We start from the raw sequence: 17,764 nt of genomic DNA, 5'->3' as shown, positions 1-17,764 counted from the left end.
GCAAAGAGTATAAAAATTACAGCAGTTAGCTACATAGATAGGGAACTGACTTTCCAAGTACTCATCAAGGTTACACCTTGTACACACCTTGTACAAAAAGCAAAGCAAAACACTTCTCCACACCGGATTCATTCTTTGCCTGACAGGTGTATCTTCCTCTGTGGCTGAGGTCAACGTTAGTAAGCTTCAGTGTGGCCACCCTGTTCTCGAAGGTAATGTGGTGGTGCTCATCATCTTCTAGTATTTTCTCATCTTTTATCCATGACATGGATAGGGGTTGAGCACCTGCTACGACACACTGAAAGAATGCATCACCTTTCAAAATGATAGTGACGTTCTCCAGCTTCTTGACGAAGGATGGTGGTTCTGTGGTGTGTGTTTTGTTTGTTGTTCAGAAGAGAAGTCATGGAAAGGGAAGAGGAGAAAGAGAGATCATATAAAGTAATCCCACTTGCTACACTTTAGCTGGGGCATATAATGTTTGAGGTGTGTTTCCTAGAGGACTGACCTTTTAAGCTGAGTCTTGTGCTGCAAGAACAGCTCCCACCTTCATTCGATATAATACACTGATATTCACCAACATCTGAGATGTCACAGTTAGTCACATTAAGAGTAAATACTGATTCTTTGGTGGAGATGGTGTATTTCTTGCTGCTGAACATCTCCTTATTGTTCTTCAGCCACTTCACCTCAAATGGAGGGGTACCAGTCACCTCACACTCTAGTGTGGCCTCTGAACCCTTCACTACCTCCGCGGGACGCAACTCCCGAACAAAGGTTGGAGGCTCTATAAAGAAGAATGAGGGGAAAGTAGATAATAACCTCAAATAGTTTTGAGGGGAGAAGAAGTATTTCCTACTTCCTCACCCCAGATATGTGACAGAGATGACAAGATGTTCAAAACCAACCTTTTACTTTCAGCTCGATGCTGCAGCTCTCACTACCTGCATCATTGTGGGCTTCACAAACATAAATTCCACTATCTGCCACTCTGGCTTGAGTGACTCTCAAAGTGGCTAAACCATCTATGAAGGAGATGCTGTACTTAGCTTGGTCAGTCACTTCATTCCCATCCAGGTACCATGTAATGTGGATCTCTGGCGTGCCTACCACCTGGCACTCAAAAGTGGTGGACTGTCCTTCACGCAAAGCTACTACAGAAGTTGGCATCTGAATAAATCTGGGGGGCTCTAGAAGATGATCAGAGAAATTGAGGCTTTATAATATTCAAGGTAGGAATAAAAAAACCCCAGAATTTAAAGAAAAAAAAAAGGCTAAAAGGCTTCCTCCCCCTCCCACCAAAACTGCAGAGAAAAATCAGAACCAAAAAAGTAGAAGATTGGGTTGCACACCTTTTACAAACAGAGTTGCTTTGCAGGTTGCAGTCCCCACGTCATTGCTTATCTGACAAGTGTAGCTCCCAGAATCAGATGTCCTAGCTGAGAAGAGCTCCAGAACACTAGAAGTGTCATCTTTCCAGACAGATCGACTGGCTCCAGACAGGAGCTCCTGGCTGTCTTTAAACCACTTTATCTGCAGAGGAGTAGACCCTTTCACCAGCGCTTTGAACTGAACCCTAGCATTGGGCACAACCTCTTGAGACTGTGGTTTTTCCACAAAATATGGTGGCTCTATAACATGCAAAAAGGAAAAAAAGGGGATTACTCTGAGATGGGGAAATCCAAAACTATGCATGAGAGACCTAACAGAAGACAAAGAAGGAACTCAAACCTTTTACTGTTAAGAACCCGCTGCATTGGCTGCTTCCTGCTTTATTTGTTGCTTCACAAGTGTAAGAGCCACTGTCTGTGCCTTCCAATTTATTTATTTCCAGAAATGCAGTATTATCATGGAAAGAGTATTTGTGCTTTTCACTTGCTGTTATTTCTTGGCCATCCTTATACCACTGAATACTTATAGGATGCGAACCAGACACTATGCACTCCAGGTGGACAAAAGACCCCTTAATGCTGTCCATTTTCTTGAGTTTTTTGGTGAATTTAGGTGGTATAATGAGATCTATCCAAGACAGAATAAAAAGACAAAATATAAAAATTCAACTACAATTGTGGCACATGTCAGCTCAGGAGAAAAGATTTGGTATCTAAAAGCAATAATAAGAGAAAGCCTGTACACACCTAGGACATTAATGCTGGCAGAACAGCTACTGCTCCCAACGTCATTTTGAACCTCAAAAATGTATTCTCCACTATCTTTCTTATCTGCATAAAGCACCTTTAAGGCTGAGACGGTATCTGTAACACTGATCTTATATTTTGGGCCCAATGTCAGTTCCTTGCCATCTTTGAACCATTTGGCTGTAATAGGTTTTGTTCCTGAAAATTTACACTGCAAGGTTGCTGGGTCTCCCTCAGTCACATCTATTGACACAGCCTTGTCCACAATTGTAGCAGGTTCTGTTGTAAACAAGGAGATAGAGTGTTAAGTACATCTGTAAAAATCACAAGAGAACTGTCCCAGATCACTGCAAGCCTTCAGGATAAGACCAACCTTTGACAGTCAGCAGAGCAGAACACCTCTGAATTCCTGCCTCATTTTTAGCCTGACAGAAATATTTCCCATCATGTTTCAGCTCAATAGATCTCACCATAAGAGTGGCAACATTGTTCACAAAGGTCATTTTGATATTGTTGTCTTCAATCACTTCATCATTGTCTTTCAACCAGGACACAGTGATGGGCAAGGAACCTTTAATAGCAGCCTGAAACACAACTGTTCCCCCTCGAAGGGAACTAATGTTTTCTATCTTCTTCAAAAACTGCGGAGGCTCTGGCAGGAAGAAAGTGGTTATGTAAGTACAAGTCTGGTGTGTAACAAAGAGTGTGGCATGGAAAACCACACTGGGATAAGAGCATGCTAGTGGTGTTCTGCACCTTGCACTAACCTTTCAGCGTGACCTCTGAACGGCAGAGGCAGCTCCCAACATCGTTTGTTATTCTACACTGATACTCCCCAACATCAGAAGCATCAAACCTGAAAACATGGAGGCTAATCAAAGATTTCTCAATGCTTATTCTGTGCTTCTTACTGCTCCGCACAGGTTTATCATCTTTCACCCAGAACACTTCAAAGGGAGGCGTGCCAAGCACCTCACACTCCAAAACCACATCAGAATCCTTCAAGACTTCCATGGATTGAAACTCCTTGCTGAAATAAGGTGACTCTACAGTGTGAAAAAGAAAGTGCAATTTGCATTAATCATACTTTTGAAGCCAGTAGCACAGTACTGAGTCTAAAGATACAAACTGTGTGGCTGGATGTCACACACACCTTTGACTGTAACAACACTACTGCAGATATCTTTTCCAGCGTCATTTTTGGCTTCACAAATGTATTCCCCACTGTCTTCAGTATCAACCTCTGAAACATGGAGTATTGCCAAAGATTTTGTAAAAGATATCCTGTATTTGTCACTCTCTTTTAGCTCTCTATCATCCTTGAACCATGTGATTTTAATCTCAGGAGTACCAGTGACTTCACAGGTCAGCTCAGCATATCCACCTTTCTTTATGAGATGAGTTGGCTCTAGCTTCTCCTTAAAGGCAGCAGGTTCTGTGGATTTAAGAAGAGTGTTCAGGACAAAGAACACAGGAAAGAGTGCTGCTGTGTTAATCCAGCAGCTAGAATTTTAAATAAGAGTAAGAACGCAAACCTTTCACAAATAAGTTTGCACTGCATGTTACTGAACCAGCTACATTGGAGACTTTGCAGGTGTATTTTCCAGAGTCACTTGGTTTGACTGCATAAAGCTCCAAGTAACTTGCTAATGCTTCTGTCATTATGTAGCAGGCTCCTCCTGTCACCAGCTCAGTATCACCTTTAAACCATTTCACTGTCAGTGGTGTTGTGCCTTTAAACATTCCTTTGAAATGTACAGTTGATGCAGGCAATACATCTTGAGACTCTGGTTCTACAGTGAAGGTGGGTGGCTCTGGATTGCGTTGAGAGGGAAAAAATGCAAAGAGTAAGAGAGGACTTGTATTTTGGGAAAGAAAAGTATAATCACAAGATAAACAAAATTCCAAGAAAAGTGAAACAAAACGCCAAACCTTTTATAAACAAAGTGCTACTGCTCTCTTTGCTACCAGCAGAGTTTGTGGCTCTGCAAATGTAGACCCCAGCATCATTTGCATCTAGGTGTTTTATTTCCAAAGATGCTGAGCCTTCTGCAAAGTGTACTGTATACTTGGCACTTGAAGTGATCTCTGTATCCTGCTTAAACCATGAGACAGTCATTGGAAGAGAGCCTGAAATTTTGCAGTCTAGGCGGCATGAGGCACTAATGACACTGTCAATATTCTTCAGTGGTTTAGTAAAGAAGGGAGGGAGAGTGCGATCTGTTGAGAGCGAAAAAAATGACAGAAAGGAACACATGAGCAAAACAGGAGTGCTGTTCCGCTTCTGGCTCTGTTGGGCACAGAGCAGAGCAACAGGGTCTCTGCAAAGAGGCAGTACCAACCTAGCACAGTGAAGCTGGTAGTACAAGAACTGATGCCCACATCATTGGATATCTCAAAGGTGTATTCACCACTGTCCTGCATTTCAGTGGCATAAAACTTGAGCTGGGCAATGTTATTTTTGAAGCTGATCCTGTATTTTTTGCTGGCAGGTAGTGGCTTTCCGTCTTTGAACCATTTGGTTTTCAGCTCTGGAGTGCCTGTGACAGTGTACTCCAAAATAGCTGGTTCCCCAGCTGTAACCTGGATCATTTCGGCTTTTTCAATTATTTTGGCAGGTTCTACAACAGAATTAAACAACTGGTGTTAACGACAAAAAGAAATTTCTTCACCTCTCAGGTGGGAGACTGCAGGGATCACAGCACTTCTCCACTGACCTTTCACTGCTAGTTCACCAAAGCAGGACTGACTTCCCGCATCATTCTCAGCCACGCAGGTGTATTTGCCACCAGAGCTCAGCTGGACTCCAGTAATTTGCAGTGTTGCTAGACCGTGATCAAATGTCACTCTCACATTGTTATCATCTTTAATAATGTCTTTGCCCTTCATCCATGCCACAGAAATAGGCTCTGACCCTTTCACCACGGCCTGTAACGTAACACTATCTCCAGCCAGAGCTGTCACATTTTCGATTTTCTTAACAAAAGATGGTGGTTCTAGTTCAAAGAAGAGAGACGAGAAAAAAATACTTATCTACTATTACATCATCACATAAAAACTGCTACTTAAAGACAGTTTTGTAAGACAGTATGTGCAGTACATGTCACAATTCAGCAAAAGAGCAGGCAAGTTGGAGAAGTGCTTTCTCCAGCTGGGAGCTAATGGCCCATTAATCTCAATGTTCTTCAGATTCACAGGTTTGATGCCAGATAAGACTCAAGTTACACACAGAATTTTAAGAGAAGAAGATATTTGTCCCCAGTCTCCCCAGACTCACACAAATCCAAAAAAAAGATATTTTATGAAATAAGAGGTTTTTGCCAATCCCTTCAGTAAATGGAGTTTTCTCTCTCCCACTGACCTTTCAAGATGTATGTGGCACTGCACATGCACTTCCCGACTTCATTAGCTATCACACACTCGTATTCACCGACATCTGCACTATTAAATGAGGACACCTCCAAAGAAATAACAGCCTTCTGAGAGGTCAACCTGTATTTTTTACTACTGCGAATCTGTTTCTTGTCTTTGTACCAGCTAATCTCAAAGGGTCCAGTGCCAGCAACCTCACACTGAAGAATGGGGTTTGTTCCCTTCACTAGCTCTGCAGGTTCAAGTGTTCGGATGAAAGATGGAGGCTCTATAAAAGCAGTAAGAAAGAATTAGTCAACCATGACAAAAAAAAAAAAAAAAAAAAAAAAAAAAGGAAGGTTTTTCTCGAGAATGTGACTGGCAGCAACAAGAAGGACAGACCTTTGACAACCACTTCAGTGGTGCAACTGTCACTTCCAACCTCGTTGACAGCTTCACATGAGTAGGTCCCAGTGTCATCAACTTTCATTTCCAAAAGATCTAACACAGCCACAGAATTGACAAAGGACATCCTGTGTGTGTTACTTTCATGGATTTCCTTATTGTTCTTGAACCAAGTAACCTGGATTTCAGGAGATCCTTTGATTTTGCATTGAAGGCGTGCAGAGTCGCCTGGGGTCAGTAAATAAGATGGATCGACCTTCTTCACAAAGGATGGTGGTTCTGAAAATGGGAAGAAAAGGGAAGAGAGGGGAAGACATGGTAAAAAGGGGAAGAAGGGGAAGAGGAAAGGGCAAAAAGGAAAGAAAGCTGAAATACAAAGTTTTGAAAGATTGCTTCCCAGAGCAAGAACGAAATACAACTACACAGGAGATCAGCATAATCCTTGCTGAGCTGCAGCTTCCGTGGTTTTACTTTCCCTCTTCATCAATCTCTCCCCTGCAGGCAGGAGCAATTCTTGATTTTCTCTGGTGAAATAAATATTGAAGTAACACATGGTGCACTGTAAGGCAGCAGGGGAAAAGACTTTACAGGGAACGGACCAGGTGGCAGGTCTGAGAAGAATTCACAGTGTAATTTCAGCCCAAAGAAATCTTTTGCCTGTGAAAGAATAAATGGGGAGCCCAAGAAGACAAAAGGTAAAGGGGTCATAGAACTATCTTACCTCTGACTGTGACACTGGCAGAAGAGGAGCTGCTTCCTGCCTCATTCGAAGCAGTACACACATAGTGGCCTGAGTCCTTGAGCTTAGCCAGAGGAATCTCAAGTGATGCTATTTTGTCTTCAAAGTAAATCTTATAATCTTTGCCTGGAGGGATTTTGTTTCCATCCTTTGTCCACCATACAGTTACTTTCCTGTCTTCATCTACCTGACATTCAAGGCGTATTTTTTTATTAACTGCTGACTGTACTGACTGCAAATCTTTAATGAAGTGTGGCTTGTCTATAATGACCATTTCAGTCTGGCAAATATCAGCCCCGAACTTGTTGGAAGCTTTGCACGTGTAAACCCCTCTGTCACTAGCGGTAAGAAGGGAAATTTCTAAAACATGTTTATTTTCCACTTTGGAGATCTTATGGTGGTCTGAAGGTGAAATAGTTGTTCCATCTTTCTGCCAGGTGATGTCGATGACTGGAGTGCCCGAAACAGTACACAGGAACTTGGCACTTTTGCCAACAAAAGTAGTAATAGGTTCAGGTCTGGTAAGAAATGTTGGTGGAAATGCCTCTGCAAAACAAAGGGGTTCAATGTTATCAAGAGGTGAGGAACAGAGCCACATTTGCCAGAGACAGAGAGCAAGAGAGGCCAGCTTGTTGCTGGACACTCCTAATTAAAAGAAAACAACAGTGAAGGAGATAAGAGGTGTTAAAGATGATACATTTTGGCTTTTGGTTTTGTACTTCTTCAGTCTATGTATTACTCCAGAGCTTGAAGGCATTTTGAATCTCTGGAGCAATGCATGAACTAAAGAAAAATAAACAAAAAGGCAGAAATTCCTCCCCCAAGACTGACATGTTTGCTCAGTGTTCTCACAAGATGGGAAAGTCTGCATGCATTTCACTGCTCATGCACCTTTTTCTAGTCTCTAGCACCTAGCACTTAGCAAAGACCACATAAGGACTCCTCCCAGAAAGAGAAAAGTCAGAGTAAAAAAAGTCATCATACAAGAAACAGCCAAAAGATGGTGACTTTTTGTTTGTTGCTTTCTTTTAAGAAAAAACCCCGCTGTATAGCTCTCAATAGACAAAAAATTTGCAAATTGAAACCCTTTAAACCTCCTTTTGTTTAAGAAGAACTATTTCCCCAGTCACAGAGTTCCCCTTTGGCCACGGCACCAAGATGTTCAGGTATGCAGATCTGCATAATCTGCATCACAAGTATAGTTGCAGGATAAATTTAAGGTACTAGGATAATCACACAGTGACTATTATGCCAAGAAATCAGTTTTAAAAGTGTTTCTTGTGTTAAATAAACCTTCTTCAAGAATATATTCACAAAGCAATCCCATGCTGTTTCTTCCTGCTCTCTTTCCCCCTTCTTTCTTTCCCTCTGAAACTTTTTCACACTGATGCCCTTCTCTTCATAGAGAAAGCCCTTAGAAGCAGCATTCTCCAAAGTTATTCCTTTTCTATGCTTGTGCCTGCCAAAACTAGGTATGAATTATGTATTATGATGGCAACCAAGAGTCCTACCATAAACATGTGCAAGTATAGCAGTGAAAGCATTACAAGACACCAAGGCATTTTATGGAAAAGGAGAAGTGTTTGAAAGTCTGTACTTACCAGTTACTGTTAAAACAGCTGTAGAGCTTACACTGCCATGCTGGTTGGAAGCCTTACAGCTATATTCCCCACAGTCAACGACTTGAGGCCTTGGGATCTCCAGCGTGGAGAGGTAGTTGGAGGTGCGAATGGAGTATTTGTCCCCATCATAGATCTCTCGTCCGGCTTTGTACCACTGGAACTTGACATTGGGAGCCATCTCTACCTCACAGGTAAACTTGGCCACATGATTTACAGCCACTTCCAGGGGTTCAAGCCTTCTCCTCAAGATTGGTGCAACTGAAATTAGAAGCAGACAGTAACTCAAAACCCTGCCTGCTGACATTCTGAAATTAAGTGACTAACTGAAAAAAAAAAAAAAAAAAAAAACAAACGCAAAAAGGTGACATACTTGCAATTCACATAAAGTGACTGTAAAAGAAAAAATATCTGTAAGAAATGAAAGCAGTACTAGACTCAGTGGACAGACAGTCTTACAGTGCATAATGACATCAGGAAACAGTGGTGACACTGGAAAAACAAAGTGAAATAGCAATGCACAATAGCAATAGGATATAAATATATAATCTATCCTGGAATTGTGAGAAATTATGGTGTGAATGAGAAGTGCAATGACTCTAAGGAGTGAGACAGGGTGCAGCAGTGAGAAAAACGGGAAGAGCAGGTCCACTTCTCAGGCAAGAATTGGAGAAATGGTTGGGATTGAGCTACAGCTTTGTCCTGACCATACTAGTGCAATGAAACAAAAAAGTTCCTGACCAAAGACTGGGGTAATGGAAGTGAGAGGCTCTGCAAAAGGAGACCAGAAAGAAAGGGGGCCCTCTGATTAGTGGCATCATGGTATTAATATTGTATCTCTGTCCAAAGACTCACATAGTACAGGAGGTTCATTAGTAGAGCAGTGCATTAAAAAGATTATTTTATCCCCATAATCCAACCTCTTTTAACAACTGTGAGTTTTGCTGCTGTTGCTCTTTTTCCACCTTGATTCAGCGCCTCACAGGTGTACTCTCCTTGGTGAATCTCCCCACACACTTTGCTTATTACTAGTGTGTACGTGTCCTGATCTTTCAAACACTTGAATTTGTTGCCTGAAGAGACCAGTTTACCCTCAAAGTACCAGTTCACCTCTCTGACATTTGTTATGACAGACACCAGCCTGACACTCTCCTCTTCCTCCACAACAGTGTCAACCAGTTTGCTGTGTATGATGGGATAATCTTTGCCCAGCTCATCCTCTTGCTTTCTAGCTCTAGTTTCCAGACCGTCTCTGCCTTCTTCCTCACATTTTTCTTCTCTTTTCTCTTTTCTTTTCAGTATCTCTGTGGGTATCTCTGTAAAAACATCTGCAGAAGCTACATCAGCAGTGGCTACAGCTGCACCCACATCCTTGATTAGACCATGCTCAGCCACAGTGTTGATTACTTGTGCAGACAAAGGGTGTTCCAGTGGTATTTCTACCTCCATAGTCCTCTCAGCCTGCTGGGGCTCCAGCTCAAAGATTTCATCATAGGATTTTCCTGAGAGAAGTGGACTGGCAGAGAATGGCAATGCTTTGTATTTTTCACCAGTCAGGGAACATTTCTCTTCATAAAGAAAGGAATAGAAAACTTCCTTCAAGACTGTATTCTGGTCAGCTGTCTGAATGTTGACTTCTCCCAAGGAGACTTGGATTTCTATGGGACTCCATCCTCCTGTGGTCACAACATACATGCACAAGGTATGTGTATTCTCCTTGATGATGTTTATTGCCTGTACTTTAACATCTGCCTTATCAGCCAGCCACTCTGAAAACAAGAGGTTTTTCTCACTTACCACTGCAGCTTTCAGTGCATTTCTGATTTGAGACTTTATGTCTAAGCTACAGCTCTTGGGAACCAGAGCAGTGAGCTCACTGTCTTTGTTGAGGACTTGGCTTGGCTGGAGCTCACAGGCGTACATTGTTTCATCGGATTGTCTCTCTGCCTTCTGCCACTGCTTAAGCGGCTTGGAAAGATCTACATGTTCTTCCTCCATGGACTGCTTTTCTTCCAGCAGCAAGGGAAATCTCACAGCCTGTCCCTCATGTATTCTTGCAGCAAAATCTTCCTTTGCTGTTTCCAGGAAAGAACTGTTCTCCAGGGGGACAACTTGGCCCCCAGTGAAGGCCAATTCAGAGAGAAATCTTGGTTCAGCCTTCAGCTCACCTTGCGCTATCTGAAAGCCCTCAAGGATCTGGATTTGGTCACCATCCATGGCATGGCTCTCAGTGGTGCTTGACACCTGTAGAAGGGTTTGGGAAGCCTCTGTCTTCAGAGCAGCCAGTTGCTCTGCTGCCTTGGGGATGATTTTCTCTTTGGGCATGAGTATCTGTGCAGCTACAGTCCCAAGACCACCTGGCAATTGTGTCTCCATCACTGCTGCAGGCACCACACCCTGGGGGCCAGCAGGGAGGGTTTCCAGTGGCTCTGCCAGAAGCCCACTGCTCTCTTGTATTGTGACCACCTGGGTGAGCAACTCTTCAACACTCTGTGCTGCCAGGCAGGTTGGTGGCAGGCCAGGCAAGACATCCTCCCTGGGCAGCATGTAGACTGCCTGGCTCATCTGCAGCCGAAGGAGGATTGAAGGCTCCCTCATGGGCTCAGGACTGAATGCTTCTTCCATTGCAGGAAGCTCACCAGCCTCCTCGTAGAGAAGAGGGCTTTGCTCCTCTGCCACTGCAGAGTGCTGCAAGGCCGGGCTCTGCCTGCACACAGTGCGTTCTTCGGGCAGCACCAGGAGCTCAGCAGAGCACGTGGCCTCACCCAGGGCACTCACGGCCCTGCACGTGTAGAGCCCAGAGTCCTCCTTCACGCAGTGCCACACTGTCAGAGAGCCCGAGCTGTCAGGGTGCTGAGCAATGGAGTGACGCGCATCAGAGAAGAGCCGCTTGCTCCCCTTGGACCACAGCACGTCGGGGCATGGCTTCCCCACCACAGTGTACTCAAAGGCTGCTGTGAAACCCGGTGCACACTGCACACTGCCCGGCTCCCTGGCAAAGCAGGGGAGTCCCGGCTTCCTCTGGCGCACGTGGAGCTGGGCACTGCAGCTGGTCTCACCGTGTGCATTGCTGGCCACGCACAGATACTCACCCTCATCCTGCACACCTGCATATGGGAGGATGACGCTGTGGTCATTGCCAGCAAATACTAACTTACAGTCCATGCATGGGGTTAGCTTCATACTTTTGAAAAACCACTGGATTTTTGGTGTGGGGCTGCCAGTAACAGTAACAGAGAACCTAGCTACATCTCCCTGCCAGACCTCAACATCTGAGACCCGTTTGAGGAAAACAGGGGCTTTGCCCTCGTCCTCAAGTTTCATCTCTGCTTTGCTGAAATAAACTGGCTTTCCAGGCTCAAATTCAAGTGTTTTCTCTCTATCAGGCAACTGAAGGCCGCTGCTGTAGCCTTCATTTCTTCCTTCCTCAGAAGAGGCAATAAGAGACCTAGTGATGTCTGTATGGAAAAAAATTGTTTAGTTTTACTAGAATATTTATGAGAACACTCGTAGATAGCAATACTCAGTGTTAGGCCATCTATTTTTCTATAACTTGAAGACTTTCTCAATACTCTACAGCAGCTAGAATTGAACAGGAGGTCTGTGTTGTCTCCTTGCTGTCACGCCTGCCAAAATGAGTAAGACATGCTGTGTTGTCAGGTTGCTTAAGAATTTCCTATCTTGATCAGGATGGGTGTGTCTTTAAACCTGACATCACAGTATGGGTTAGGCATATCCCTCCAGGGTGCACTGTGCAAGTAACAATCAAGCAACACTGATGCATTTCACAGATATAATTAAAGTGGTACGTGTCATACATATTTGTATGTACACCTATGCAGACAAGTACAGCAGAAGAGTGCTAAAACCCTGATATAATTCAAAACACCAATAAAGAAAAGCAGAATGTCACAATTAGGATTAAATCCCACCCCCCAAACCAACCAACAAACCCACAATCTTTTCAGCACACTAACCTTTCTTCTGATGCATAGTTCATCTCTTTAAACTCTATCTTTTGTCTAGCACACCAAAAGATTACCTCTACCTTAACAGCTTTGTCCTGTTTTTTTGTCATTAGACCCTTAAGTTTGCAGCATCATTATTACAAACATCATAAGTTTAAACCTTTGATTTAATGTAATTGATTTAAATCTCTGCTTTTGAACTCCTCCCTGTCAAGATGTAGCATATTAAAACTCCCACAATGTCAGAGAAAAAGAGAACAGACTTTTAAGATTTTTTGTTTTCTTGCCTTTTTGAATTTATAGATATATGCATTAGACAACTTTAGTTCCAATAGTAGTTTAAAATGAGAGGAAACAGAGGCAAGAACATCTCTGCAGATGTTTGACAATAGAAACATCAGTGAAATATGGAATTTCCAGGAATGGAAAAATTCATGAAAAGCACAATGCAAGGAAAATCTTTGGAAATCAAATACTGTTGTCCTCACTAATTCAAGTTTCCTCACTAAAGGAAGCTTCTCAATTACAGTGTTTTCAATTTTAAAACTTGAGAGATAAGAATTTTTGGTGCACTCCAACAACATATATAAAAAGGAACAAACTCTGTCACCTAATTCTTTTTCATTGGTTTTAGTAATTATTAGTCTTGCCACAAATGCTGTAATATAAATGACAGAGCATAGCGCATGCAATGATTAACTGCACAGAAGAAATGCTTAAGTAAAAAAAATTACAGCGGTCCTTCAGCGTTACTTACCAACCTTGTTAAAACAGCAATAAATTGTGCAAATAAAATTGAGAATGGGTGGCAGAATTGGGCCAATAAAATAAAAAATATAAAAATTGCAGAGTGAAACCCATTTTAGTACAGGAAAATGCTTTATACACAGGAGTGTGGCAAAAATTAATGTACTTTTGTGTGTTCCTGGATATTTATGAGAGAAGAACTATACAGATATTACTTCATATTTTAGATATGTTTGTAAAATGAATAAAGTTCAACAAGTGATGGAGTTAAATAATTTCATATTTATTTCACAAATTAACCATACTTGTTAACATTCAATATACATTGATGACAGATAGACATATTTAATTCTTTTTTTAAGATACTTGTTTTATGGAAATGAAGACAACATTAAATTGAAAATAAAATTGTGAGCTTTTTGATTCCTATGAAAACCACAAAATTTTGAAAAGAGATAGTCAAGCTATTCCAGCCCAGACTAAGTTCATTCAAACCTAGGATTACTCCAGATTTAATAATTGTAACTTAGGTGAACCAGGTGCTCCTGGCTAATGTACAAAACTTAAACCAAGACTTATAAATTTACATAAACCACAAACACCACTACATGGGTAGAGATAAGGATGATTTGCCATATATTTCAGATGTGAATATGAGCTTGGACCTGTGTGGCTTATGGCTCCAAAACCAAGTTATGGGCCTTTTTCTGCTAAAAACATTCAGATTTACATGCAAAAGAAACACACTTCACAATTGCGCAGGACCTAATCAAAGGGCCTCTGACCTCTTTGACTTTGGAACTAAAAGACCCCTCATATCACAACTGACATAGAACATCAGACAATTCATGCCAACCTCCCTAAGGACCTCTGCTGTTTAATGACTCAGTGCTACACATCTACACAAGGAATGGACTGAGGACACATCATGGAGTAATTCTTTCCCAGAACAACATTGGGTCAGACAGTCATGCTTCTCTTTCCTACCACCATTACGTGTGCTTACAGAGCTAAGCACAATTCAGCCTTTTTATATACAAATCTTAAATATTTATCAAGGGGTTATGACTGAGAAGACACTAAAGTAACACCTTTGCGTTAGCCTAAACACTTCAGTCATTTTGCCTGGGTACTGGGTCATTAGAACTTGCCACTCCTGACTTTAAATTTATATCAGGCAACACAATTGGGCAAGGTGAATCTTTTGAACAAAAATTACTTTCCCAGTGAGTGATGGGATAGTCTTAGAAGATAACAGATTTTTTGAGACATGGTGTTCTCACTGTGAGGACACATCCAACTCAGATATAAGAAATGGTATGAACATAACTGAACATACTATAGGAGTAGTTCTTATGCTTAAAGTCACCACTCTGCTTAAAGCTGTTTGCAAAGCAACTGACAGCAATTTGTAAATAACTAGAAGAATCTCATTAACAGGTAAACAAAGTAAAACTAATTTTTGCTTAGGGATCTTGAACTCAAGATCTCATCTTGACATATAGGTGACTGGAAAGCTGGTATGTGCATTAGAAAGTCATTTCATTTCTGAGAAATATTAATTAATAACTTTCTTCCATTTAACAGATTTTCTTAATCAATTTATCATTAGGTAAGACAGATTTAATTCTGATTTAATTACGTCAGCTACTGCTGATTTCTCCTAAATATTAGCATTACTTTAAATATAAAAAATATATATTCATATTGAGAACATCAATGTAAAAATTTCTTGTGCTGAGAAAATGCCACACATAACAACTGAACATATTCCTCTTATATCTGGTCATCTCGATACATAGCACACTTAACTGCTCTTAATAAAAAAAAAAGAGAAAAAGAAAAAAGGAATATGTAGAGATGTCATTCTAATGTGAAACAAGAATACTGCATAAAAATACCATACTTTTTTACTACTATGCATTTTTTATAAATTACACTGGAATACAGGGACAACCAAAATTATTTTAATGAATTTACAGTAACATAATTGATTTGTTATTGTTATGCTCCCTTTCTCCTTTCCCTTTAATGCCTAAAAATACAGTACAAAATATGCTTTCATGTTTATTACTTGGTAATAGAGAAGAAAATCCTGTCCAGTCTCTACTAATGCGAAATTTTCATTTTTCTTCCCATTGCTCTGCTTTTCTTTGCAACAGCATAATTTCATTGACTTAAAAAAGGCGTTTAATTCCATGAAAGAAGCCCATTGATGTAAGAATCTTGCAGTGATAGAAACCATAAACGGGATTTGAATCATGTTCTGACACAACATTTTGAGAAGGGGGAATACCAGTTTAAGGAGTTCTTTAACAGAACTATACCCAAACTAAACAGCAAGCATAAGTTAGTGTTCCATAGCTTTAGGTCACAAGAAAAAGGTGGTATCTACATTTTCAGGTGATTTCTAGCCTACATAAAACAATAGCGATTGCACTGTTACAGATACACAGGTATATGTACATTATACAAAAAATAAAATTAGTCCTATGCAAATGAGTGTCAATTAAAATATCTTTACAAGATATTTATGCAAGGAGCATAGAAGGAGTCTGAAATATCCCTCAGCGCAGAAAGTGTGCACAAAATCTATGCATGGATTAAATCTCACTTAAATTCTCCAAAGAAGGCAAATCTAAGTGAAATACAAATATGCCCACAGAATGGTTTTCATCCTTAAAGAGATGAAAACAATGCCCCTAAAATGAGTGCTGCATTTTTACCTGCAGTGAACATCATAAAAACACTTAGTATTTCAAGACAGACTCTGAAATAAATTATGGAAATTTAGTATAATGTCAACACAGCACAAGTCTCAGCAGTTCCTGCCCTGTTAGTAGCTATACATTTGTACTGCCCACTGTCACTTTGCATCAGGTTTTCAATGGTAAGACTGTGCAAGCCATTCTGCTCTTCCTGTGCACAGTACCTATCCCCTTCCAACAACACCCCATCCTTGTACCAGCAGACACTGGGACAGGGGGAACCAGTCACAAGACACTGGAAGCATGCTGAGGCACCTACAAATGTACTGTAGTCAGAAATGAGCCTCACAAATCTGGGAGGAGCTTCTGTAACCTGGAACTCAAAGCTGCAGCTCTCTGAATCCTCTGCCCTAAACTCAACCCGTTCCTCTTCAGATGGCTCTGCAAACACATCAAAACTAATGTTGACACGCTTCTCCCCTTCCATTTCCTGCTCTTGTTGAGTCACTGCGAGCAGTTGGATTGCTTTTTCTGAGTCATCTCTGTGCGGCTCAAACTCAAATTCCAGCTCTATTTCTGACTGGTCACCTGGGCTCACAGTCGTACTCAAAAGCAAGTCACACTTCTGGGACCTGTGTGGTTCACAGCCTGTGACTGCCTCACTGCTTACTGCATTTGCTTCCTGCTGAGCCATGACCACAAGGGAGCCTTTGCACGCTGCTTCTCCCAGCCTATTAATTGCCTGACAGCAATACAAGCCACTATCAGAAGGTCCTACAGTTTTGACCTTCAGAATGTGAAGTCCCTCCTTCTGACTCACAACATACTTCCCTGTGCCAGGCGTCACACATGTATCACCTCTGAACCACTGAACTACTGGGACAGGAGTACCCGTTACAACACACTCAAAAACTGCATCCGAGCCTTCTGTCACCTTGATATCTGTAACAGGCACAGCAAAGCGTGGAGGCATTTCAGTTACTTGGAAATCAATTTTTACATCCTCATTCTCCCCTGCTGCCAAGCCTGCAGCTTGTTCTAACAAGGCAAGTGGAAGTACATCTAGGGAAACCACCATGCTCTTCTTGTCTGGGCTAAATTCAGGACTGGTTATGATTTTGACCTGCTTCTCAAACTCTTTCACTTCATTTTCATCCAGCTCCACTTCCAGGAGGATTTCCTGTGGTGAAGGGGACCTCGAAGATGTGTTTTGCTCCATGTCAAAGTGTATAACATGCTGGTGGGTGACAGGGGGTGGCAGTGCCAGTGACCGTCCATCTTCAGGCAAAACTTCCACCTCTGCAATACTTTTAGCTTCCCCGACAATGTTCACTGCATGGCATAGATACTGTCCTTCATCAGCTTTCTGGACATTAGTGATTTCCAGAACATATTTGTCCCCATCCTTCTCTATTTGCACTCTCTCATCCAGCTCCAGCAAAGACTTATTACGATACCACTTCACTCCTGGCTTGGGCACACCCACCACCTCAGCCACAAACATCAGCGTGCTGCCCTCATACAACCTCCTCCCGCTCAATGCTTTGAGGAATGCTGGTGGCATGTCCCTGCCTGATGGCTCCAGGGCTTCACAGGGGGTCATAAACCCATTTGACTGGGGCTGATCTGGAGGCTGATGCCTCCTCTCACAGAGGGGGAGCATGGTCAGGGCATCCATATACTCCCCAGTGGGTGTCCGGTAGCGTTCTGGTGGCGTGCTGTCCCCTGATGCAGAGTAGGGTCCCTCAAAGGGTGTGAAATATTGCTCTGAGGGTGTGTTGCATTTTGAACTCTCAAAAGGTGTGGAGTAGTGCTCAGGGGCCATGCTATACACTGAGCCCTCGGACGGTGTGGAGTAGCGCTCAGGTGGCGTGCTGTACCCTGAGCCCTCGGACGGTGTGGAGTAGCGCTCGGGTGTGCTGAGCGGCGTGTGGTAGGATTCTGATGAAGCAGTTTCAAAGATTTCCACAGAGGAGGGAGGTGTGTAGAAGCGGTCTGAATCAGGTGACTCCTCTCTGCTCCCACTCTCCAGCTCTATAGACATTTCTGACTCAGGAGAGAAGGGCCGGGCAAATTCCTGATGGTTGTT

At 42.2% G+C, this 17,764-nt stretch overlaps 1 protein-coding gene across 1 annotated transcript in view; it reads right to left on the bottom strand.

The window, feature by feature from the left end:
• The window catches only part of TTN (titin), a 236,560-nt gene that overhangs the window by 176,085 nt on the left and 42,711 nt on the right, over positions 1-17,764 (bottom strand). The window contains exons 44-61 of the mRNA XM_053983149.1: positions 9,173-11,710; positions 8,235-8,513; positions 6,616-7,179; positions 5,892-6,173; positions 5,500-5,778; positions 4,856-5,134; positions 4,481-4,759; positions 4,071-4,358; positions 3,674-3,952; positions 3,292-3,573; positions 2,906-3,184; positions 2,512-2,790; positions 2,139-2,417; positions 1,732-2,019; positions 1,353-1,631; positions 909-1,190; positions 509-787; positions 88-366 (exon numbers count right to left, since the gene is read on the bottom strand). Of these exons, the coding sequence (XP_053839124.1) occupies positions 88-366; positions 509-787; positions 909-1,190; positions 1,353-1,631; positions 1,732-2,019; positions 2,139-2,417; positions 2,512-2,790; positions 2,906-3,184; positions 3,292-3,573; positions 3,674-3,952; positions 4,071-4,358; positions 4,481-4,759; positions 4,856-5,134; positions 5,500-5,778; positions 5,892-6,173; positions 6,616-7,179; positions 8,235-8,513; positions 9,173-11,710 (7,593 nt within the window). The remainder of the gene's footprint in view (positions 1-87; positions 367-508; positions 788-908; positions 1,191-1,352; positions 1,632-1,731; positions 2,020-2,138; positions 2,418-2,511; positions 2,791-2,905; positions 3,185-3,291; positions 3,574-3,673; positions 3,953-4,070; positions 4,359-4,480; positions 4,760-4,855; positions 5,135-5,499; positions 5,779-5,891; positions 6,174-6,615; positions 7,180-8,234; positions 8,514-9,172; positions 11,711-17,764) is intronic.

The sequence above is a fragment of the Vidua macroura genome, chromosome 7, assembly GCF_024509145.1.
Source record: "Vidua macroura isolate BioBank_ID:100142 chromosome 7, ASM2450914v1, whole genome shotgun sequence".
NCBI lineage: Eukaryota > Metazoa > Chordata > Aves > Passeriformes > Viduidae > Vidua > Vidua macroura.
This window is presented reverse-complemented; position numbering and strand designations above follow the sequence as displayed.